This window comes from Eulemur rufifrons, chromosome 16 (assembly GCF_041146395.1).
Source record: "Eulemur rufifrons isolate Redbay chromosome 16, OSU_ERuf_1, whole genome shotgun sequence".
NCBI lineage: Eukaryota > Metazoa > Chordata > Mammalia > Primates > Lemuridae > Eulemur > Eulemur rufifrons.
The window spans coordinates 5,598,865-5,607,912 of NC_090998.1; the positions used below are offsets into that span (position 1 = coordinate 5,598,865).

The window sequence follows — 9,048 nt, forward strand, 5'->3', positions numbered from 1 at the left end:
TTAATGAATTTATTCCTGGATTATATGTAGGCAGGGGAAGCAAGGAAGAAACCAAGCTCCAGATGTGAGCCTTGATTTGTGAATGGCCTCTCATATTAATCCTTCTAAACAGGAAATCCTAACAGTCTGCCTGAGGTCCCTGTCAGGATCTGGGTCAATTCAAGCATAATCTCTCACTCTCCCCCAACCCTCAGCCCTGCAGGCCCGGCTCCCCTCCTGCTCCCCTCCTGCTCCCATCTCCTGGCACTTGGCAAGTGCACGGCTGCGCCCACAGCACATGCGCACGTGTTTTGTTTGTGTGTTTGGCTTTACTCTGTCTTTGCGGCTCCCACTAAACAGGAAAGGAAGGCCATTTCCAGAGCTTCCTTCCCAAGGTGTTAGATGAGGGTGAGTGAGGAGGGAAGGGGAGGGAAAGGAAGAACACATGCTCCCCTCATTAAAATGTTTTCCACCACACATCTATGAGGCAAACCCATCTGGGATAGAGGATTAGGTGAGAGACAACTTCATCCTTTTGCTGATCAATACCCTATTACCAATGATCGCTTGATAACGTATCCTCGCAATGTATTAACAGTAATGCACCATGGAATTACACTCTAATGTTCAGCAGTGAGACCCAGCCTACCAAGGGCCTATTAATTAAGTTTTCCTTATTTATTTATTTAAAGAGAAGTACCTTAATGTGTGTACCTTCTGTTTGGCTCTCCCTGGTCCCGTCTAAGAAGTCCCAAGCCCTCTTCTCCCACTTCCAGCACCCCCATGTTTCCTTAGAAAACACGAGGAAGCTCAGTTGGAGGTTGGAGAAAACAAGTCCTCTCTAATCTGAGGGTGACTGCGTCCCTTGTGGAGAAGATACAGTGGGGATTTTGTTCAATTTCCTTTTTTAATGGAGGGGAGGTTCAGGGAGGTGGGGCACAGGTGAGATGAGCGTAATTTGAAATAACTAGTTTATTGAATATAGGAAAGAGAATGTGGAGACAGCTCAAAGTGTGCTTCTCTTTCTAAAGAACCCAAGCTTTCCCAGCTGTGCCTGGGCTTTCCCTGGTGGAACCCTGCCGAGCTGGCTAGGGATGTGCCCCTCAGGGGAATCCTCTCTCCCCCTTGAAAGGACCCAGCAGAAAAAGCCTGAGCCCTGAGACCTGGGGAGGCTGGTCATTGTCTTCGCCTGGCTGGCAGGGTGTGCCAGTCCAGGGACAGGCTATGGCCAGGATCCTGCCATCACGTGTCTGATTAGGCTCCCAGGTCTCTGACCCCCTCCGCAGTGAAGGAGTAAAAAATCCATGTGCGACAGGAAAGACTAGTAGCATAATTAGAACTGATTTCTGTTTCTGCCTACTCCTGTCCCTTTAAATTTGGTCGAACCAGGAAAACTTTCTCCCTGACCTAAATGAAAATTCAGCAGGTCTGTGTTTTTGGTTTACTCTTACATAATAAACAGAGCTACAGTAGAGTGAGGTCTCAAACATGAGGAATTCCATTGCACAGTCCAAAATACGAAATTGTTGTTTTTACCCACAAAGTGGAGGTGGTCTGGGCAGTATGAGGTAACCTGAAAAAAGGGCCAAAGCAAATTTAATTCACCACTTCCTCTGTTTGGCCATCCAAATGAGTCCTAAATTTTTCTGGTTAGGTCCCATCTCCACAACCCTTTTGAGTATTTAGCTAATCTCAGAAACCACCTTTTCATTCCTGGCCCTTGGTTTTCCCTCTCTCTCTGCTCCAACAGCTGAACTTCTTTCTCTTACTTCAATTGCATTCAGCACATATTTATTGAAATGTACAATATGGACAGGGCACCGTGTTTGGTGTCGTAAGGAAAATCAAAGATGAACAAAGCAGGGTGCCCAGTTTCAAAATCAATCTCTCTCTCATCTGTTTATCTATTTGTCTGTCTACCTATCTATCATCTACCTACCAACCTACCTATCTACTTGTCATCGATAGATAGATTAGCTAGACAGATTAGATAGCTAGCTAGATAGGTAGGTAAATAGATAGTAGGTAGAGAAATGGAGTGGTAAATGCCATTTAATAAAGGGATTTGTTCTGTGAGGTTTGGATTTGGTCGACGAGCCGCACATGGGGACCTGGAGGGCCACACGTGGCCTTGAGGCCACAGGTTCCAGGTTCCCCACCCCTGGGCTAGATGGACAGCTGGCAGCTAGATACACACATGCAGACGTGCACATACACAGAGAGACAAAGATAAAGGTATATTCTAAGGGGGGATGGAGAGGAGCAGGGGCTAAAACAAGCAATGGAGAGCTAGCAGTATATTGGTGCATCTGCTTTAATAGACACACAAGCAAATTATCTGAGGGTGGAAGAAAGGAGATTTTATTGCACCTTGCTGAGGAGATCATGAAGCATGACCTAGCAAGTTGCTCAGGATCCGGCTTCCGTCCGCCTCCCTGGCCCAGCCTCACAGAACCTGCTCTTGGCCCTTGCGTCAACCACTTTAATCTTCCTTCAGTTCCTCAAACCAGCCCTGTCCCTTCCTTTCCCAGGGCCTCAGGACATGCTTTTCCTACTATCTGGAATAGTGTCTTCCCCATCAACCCCTCACGAAAACTTCCCTGGACCCTAGATGGGGCTAAGGCCCCCACTATCCTCACGGCACCCTATATTCCAGATGTACCCCTCAAATTGTAATTAAACAATTAATGTACACTTATTAATAGATGCTCAGTGCTTTTTGCCCTTTCTAGGATGTACTTTCAAGAGGTTAGGAAATATGTCTGTCTCGGTCATCAATATATTTCAACACTTTGAATAACGCCTTGCACATAGTAGGTACTACATAAATATTTTTAGGATAGTCAATAAAGTTTGTATTTACAATCCTTTCTCCTCCTCCTCCTCCTCCTCTCCTTCCCCTCAATGCCTTACTTGTAATTACTGCTTGTGAACTCCTTTTCTCTTTGGTTCTGCACACTTTACAAGTCCTCCTGTGGTCTGCTGGGACCAGTCCTGTGACTTGAGAGAAAACCTCCCATTAGTTCTCCTCTGTCTATCTCATTCTGGGGTACATATCTAGGTGTGACAACGAATTCCTTGAAAGATATTATTTGGGGTTTGTCTAAGATGAGGTTGCCACTCAAAGTGTGTTCTGTAGACAGGTGCATCGGTATCACCTGGAAGTTTGTTCAAAATACAGCCCGAGCCCCACCTGGGTTCGGAGTCCGCATTGTAACAAGATCCTCAGGTGATGCTGCACACCAAGCACTGCTATAAAGCACTTATCTCCTAGTACTGGATGGATCAGAAAGGAGGCAGCTTTCAGTTATGTGATGTGTCCTCTGGGAAGAAGACACAGAGATGGAGTCAGGAGTGCAAGAGGTTTATTGGGAGATAATAAAAGAAAGATAAAAGGGATAGGAAGGGCCAGGCATGGTGAAGTTTGACACTAGCCTGAGCAAGAGTGAGACCCCATCTCTACAAAACAATACAAAAAGTAGCCAAGTGCGGTGGCGCATACCTGTAGTCCCAGCTACTCAGAAGGTTGAGGCAGGAGGATCACCTGAGCCCAGGAGTTTGAGGTTGCTCTGAGCTATGATGATGCCACTGCATTCTACTCCAGAGGACAGACTAAGACCCTGTCGCAAAAGAAAAAAAAGGGGATGGGAAGCAGAATTCATCAGGGAAAGCATTCAGACCATGCTGCTGATGTGAAAGGAAAAGGGATGGAAACGGGTTGGACAGAGAGTCTCAGACTGCAAGGCAGATCTTTCAAAGTCTTGGTGAACCCACTGGGGGATCCTGAGCAAAGACTGCCCATCACCAGAGGTCCGGATTGAGAAGAAATGGCCAGGGCCTTGTAACCCTGCCATGCTCTGTCATTGACAGAGGACTGCCCAGGAGGAAGAGTGTGGCCTCTGCAGGAAAGCCGAGGCAGAGCAGAGGTGCCAACAGCAGAAGGCTGTGTGCTAACTACACTCTTGCAGCTGAAAAGTACATCCTTTCTTTAAGGGAGATCTCAGCAGTATACCTCCACGGCTACCACCTGTGACATCTGAAGGTAGTTTGGCAGGGTAATTTTGCAAGAAACCTATGAGAACCAGCAAATGCATGGGAGGCAGATTTAAGAAAACACCACACCAAAGGAGGCCTGGCTTCTGTGCTTTTGCAGGACTGTTTATGTTGTACTCTTATTCTTCAGGGAGAGTTTCCCTGAGAGCCCCTGGAAGACAAGCTCCAGAGAACTCTTCCCTTTAGGGAGCCCAAGGAGAACCCATGTGAACCAATGTAGCATCCTTGTATCAACCAGATGCATAAATCAGTAAACAAGGCACGGTGGTCATGGATCTCTGACCTCATCCTCTGCAAGCTCAGTAAGTCCCAGGCTCCCCAGGAGAAGACCTAATCCTGACTGGCAAACCCAGAGCCAGAGAAGAATGAAAGCCCAGCAGAGATGTAGCAGGGATGACAGAGGTCTGGGGGAAGGCCTGTGGTTAACCAGTGATGCCTCTAGACACTGATCCCACATCCAAACCCCCTCCTCATGCATGCATATCTGCAGTGACAGCCAGCCACATGCACGGTCACACACAATGCAAACATTTACATATATCAAATTCACATCCACCCTCATGTACACACCCTCAAAAAGCCACATGCGCACATACTTCTCAAACCCTGACACGAGCTTGTATATCCACACCCTGCTATTCCAGCAAACACTCATGCACCCAAAACCAAGTTTCCAAATCATCCCCTGAATGTAGACACATTCACAGACAAGAGGCCCTAACATCACATACATAAATTTCAAACAATATACAGGAACAAAAATAGACAATGAAATTAGACATTCAAAAACACAGCAATTTTGTGGTCATTTAAAACCAAGAAACATCTGGAGACTGTATCTGGAACTGCCTTGAAAGATACTTCCCTTGTTGTCAATACCCACTGAAACTCCGCAGGGATGGGGACAGGGGAAGATACCCTAGTGTCTGCCCTAGCAGGACTTATGTAAAGCACTAAAGCTCTCCGGCCTGATGTCGGGGTGAGGGCCAGCATGTGTCAGGAAAGAGAGTTCTGTGTTTCTGCAGAGGAGTGGAGTCAGGAGCAAGGGCCCCATCACTGATCGCTTGGGTTGGGACCCAGCCTAGCCACTTTCTTCCTGTGTGAGCTTGGGCAAGTTAGTTAGCTCATCTCTCTGTGCCTCAGTTTATTCATTTACAAGTGAGGATAATAATAGCACTTAGAAAATAGATTAAAATAGGTTGTTGTAGGAATACACAGAGTCAATATTTGTAAAGTGCTGAGAATGGGCTGGTACATAGTAAGTATTGGTTGTTTTTCTACTCTGGGAATTCTGCAGTCTTGGAGACTGGACAATCTCCCTGGCTCCCTCTCATAGAGCATGTTACCATCACCCCACCCCTTCACAAACCTTGGTGCAGTTGCTAGGCTAAGGTTCCCCAGGCAGCATCAGCTCTCACCGGGATGTCTTTCATGCCTCTCCCGCTCTCTGTTACGGTTTTTGCGAATGGGATTTGCTGCAGAGGGCAGAGGGGCTGTGAATCCGCTGTTAGGAGACCGGACAGCTCATCTCCTGACCAGCCTACCTCCCTGGGGCTGCCGCGCGGTCTGTGCGGGCTGACTACCCGTCTGGACTGGGAGCAGGGCTTTTCCCAGCGCAAGGGCAGGGGCCGCTGCGAGGTTTCAGCCCATACCTTTTTGTGGGTCTGTAAGAAGATGGGAAGGGAGACGCTTCTCCACTGATACATGTATTTCAAGGTCCATAGCTCCTCTACGCCCCCTCCCGTCTTTATTCTTCCCAAAGAGATACCGTTATTTCTCCAAAGTAAAAAGGACTGTTGTCTCCCGCCTGTCATTCTCCAGCTCAGCTCAAAGCCTCATCCTTCAACCCGAGGCAGTTCATTTCCCCTGGAGTCCACCGGCTTCCAGCAGGTTCCCAGGTGAACTGAAATGCAGAGCTATTCTCATCTGGTTGCCCTGGGAGTTTCAGCGCTGTCGGTACAACCTGTTCCTCCAGCCTCCCCCTTCCCTCCCTCCGCGGGGCTGCGCCCTTCTCGGCCCCCTCCCTTCCCTCGCCCGGGGCCCCAGCTGCGCCCTCCCGGGAGACACCCGCCGCTGGAGAAGGAAGCTGGAGGAGGGGAGGGGAGGAGAGGGAGGGGAGGGGAGGGGAGGCGGGGTAGTGCGGAGGGAGGGGAGGGGAGGCGGGGTAGCGCTGAGGGTGGGGGCCGGCGCGGCGCAGCCAGAGGGGTGGCTGAAGGTTGCATCTGCGGGAAGGCGGCTTTTCGGCTGCTTGGTAACGGGCTGCCAGAACAGAGAGAGGCAGAGAGCAGGGCAGCGGCTTCTTGACGTCAGGACCCAGCGAGAGGATCGCGCCAGCAGCCCCCGCCCGCCCCACAGCGGGGCCGGCCGTCGGCAGGAGAGGAGCCCGCGCTAGGCGCCGGTGGCGCGGGAGCGGGGGGCGCGGGAGCCGGTCGCCGGGGCGCAGCATGCCCCCTGCCCCCGCGCCATGGAGCTCGCCCTGGTGCCCCTGGAGAACGGCAGTGCCATGACCGTCAGAGGAGGAGGTGAGGCCTGGGCAGGCTGCAGCCAGGCCACAGGGGGAGGAGAGCTCCAGTGTCCCCCGACGGCTGGGCTTAACGATGGGCCCAAAGAGGCGGCGCCAACGGGGCGCGGCTCGCAGAGGGGCGCGGACCCGGGAGGGCGGCCTTTGCCTCCGCTGCCGGAGGAGCTGCCGCAGCCTAGACGGCCGCCTCCGGAGAACGAGGAGGAGGAAGGAGACCCCGGCCTGGGCATGGCGGAGGACCAGGCGCTGGGCGCGGCGTCCCTTCACCACCAGCGCGTCCTCATCAACATCTCAGGGCTGCGCTTCGAGACGCAGCTGGGCACCCTGGCGCAGTTCCCCAACACCCTCCTGGGGGACCCGGCCAAGCGCCTGCGCTACTTCGACCCCCTGAGGAACGAGTATTTCTTCGACCGCAACCGGCCCAGCTTCGACGGCATCCTCTACTACTACCAGTCGGGGGGCCGCCTGCGGAGGCCGGTCAACGTCTCCCTGGACGTGTTCGCGGACGAGATCCGCTTCTACCAGCTGGGGGACGAGGCCATGGAGCGCTTCCGGGAGGACGAGGGCTTCATTAAAGAGGAGGAGAAACCCTTGCCCCGCAACGAGTTCCAGCGCCAGGTGTGGCTTATCTTCGAGTACCCGGAAAGCTCCGGGTCGGCGCGGGCCGTCGCCATCGTTTCGGTCTTGGTCATCCTCATCTCCATCATCACCTTCTGCCTGGAGACCCTGCCCGAGTTCAGAGACGAACGGGAGCTGCTCCGCCACCCCCCAGCGCCGCCCCGGCCTCCTGCGCCCGCCCCAGGGGCCAATGGCAGCGGGGGCGTGGCGCCCCCCTCCGGTCCGACAGTGGCACCGCTGCTGCCGAGGACCCTGGCGGACCCTTTCTTCATCGTGGAGACCACGTGCGTCATCTGGTTCACCTTCGAGCTGCTTGTGCGCTTCTTTGCCTGCCCCAGCAAGGCGGAGTTCTCGCGGAACATCATGAACATCATCGATGTCGTGGCCATCTTCCCCTACTTCATCACCCTGGGAACTGAGCTGGCAGAGCAGCAGCCAGGTGGCGGGGGAGGGGGCGGCCAGAACGGGCAGCAGGCCATGTCCCTGGCCATCCTCAGAGTGATCCGCCTGGTCCGGGTGTTCCGCATCTTCAAGCTCTCCCGCCACTCCAAGGGGCTGCAGATCCTGGGCAAGACCTTGCAGGCCTCCATGAGGGAGCTGGGGCTGCTCATCTTCTTCCTCTTCATCGGGGTCATCCTCTTCTCCAGTGCCGTCTACTTCGCAGAGGCTGACAACCAGGGGACCCACTTCTCCAGCATCCCGGATGCCTTCTGGTGGGCGGTAGTCACCATGACCACCGTGGGCTACGGCGACATGAGGCCCATCACTGTGGGGGGCAAGATCGTGGGCTCGTTGTGCGCCATCGCCGGGGTCCTCACCATTGCCCTGCCTGTGCCCGTCATCGTCTCTAACTTCAACTACTTCTACCACCGGGAAACGGACCACGAGGAGCAGGCAGCGCTTAAGGAAGAGCAAGGCAGTCAGAGCCAGGGGACCGGGCTGGACAGAGGAGGCCAGCGGAAGGCCAGCTGGAACAAGGCTTCCTTCTGCAAGACTGGTGGCTCCCTGGACAATGCAGACAGTGCCCGAAGGGGCAGCTGCCCCCTAGAGAAGTGTAACCTCAAGGCCAAGAGCAACGTGGACTTGCGGAGGTCCCTGTACGCCCTCTGCCTGGACACCAGCAGGGAAACAGATTTGTGAAGGGACAGCCAGGCAGACTGGTGGCAGTGGGGTGGTGAAGGGCGAGGCCTGCTGGGTATCCGCTTTATACCGCAGAGTATTAGTAGCCATGCTGTAACCTTAGTCTGTCCCTGTCCTTTCACTCCTGCACTCCCTCCCTCCCCTGATCCCCCCATTTTTCCTATTTTTTTCCATGACACCAAGGGTCGCCTATTTTTAAAAAGTACCAGGTTCCATGACGCAGGAGCTGTTGAAATGGTGAGCGCTGTGAGATGGATGTATTTGTGGCCAGTTTCCTATACCCAGCAGAGGGATAACCCAAACAAAAATGACTTTAAATAGCCCAGATCCCAAGAGATTTTTGTACCCCCCCAATCTGTGTGTTCCAAATTTCTTTTACATATGATTATATTTGTGAATAGGGGAAAATATTATTTTTATGGCTGGTGAGTGGATTTTTGTACTGTAGTTCAGATAGAGATATTTTGGACATATTTTCAAGATATACGTTGTATTTATGGAAGAGAGAGTGGTGCTGATGTTTTTCTGTGATACTTCTATTACAGCCAAGACCCTGGCAGGGCTGTTCTGGTTTCTCTGTCTCCAAGCCTCTCTCTTTCCTGGGATGTGGTATCAGTGCTTTGCGTCTAGGGCAGGGAATGTTCTGGAAGAAAGGCAAATCTAACTTTCTCTGTGCGCCTTAAACAATTCTCATAACTTTCTTCAAAAAGCATTTTAACGATGTTGGAGGAAGACTT

At 52.4% G+C, this 9,048-nt stretch overlaps 1 protein-coding gene across 1 annotated transcript; it reads left to right on the forward strand.

Annotated features, from left to right (window-relative positions):
- The first annotated feature begins 6,496 nt into the window (after positions 1-6,496).
- KCNA5 (potassium voltage-gated channel subfamily A member 5) lies at positions 6,497-8,345 on the forward strand. Its single transcript, XM_069490617.1, has one exon. It carries the CDS (start codon positions 6,497-6,499, stop codon positions 8,309-8,311), a length of 1,815 nt encoding a protein of 604 aa, XP_069346718.1. The 3' UTR covers positions 8,312-8,345.
- The last annotated feature ends 703 nt before the right edge of the window (positions 8,346-9,048 follow it).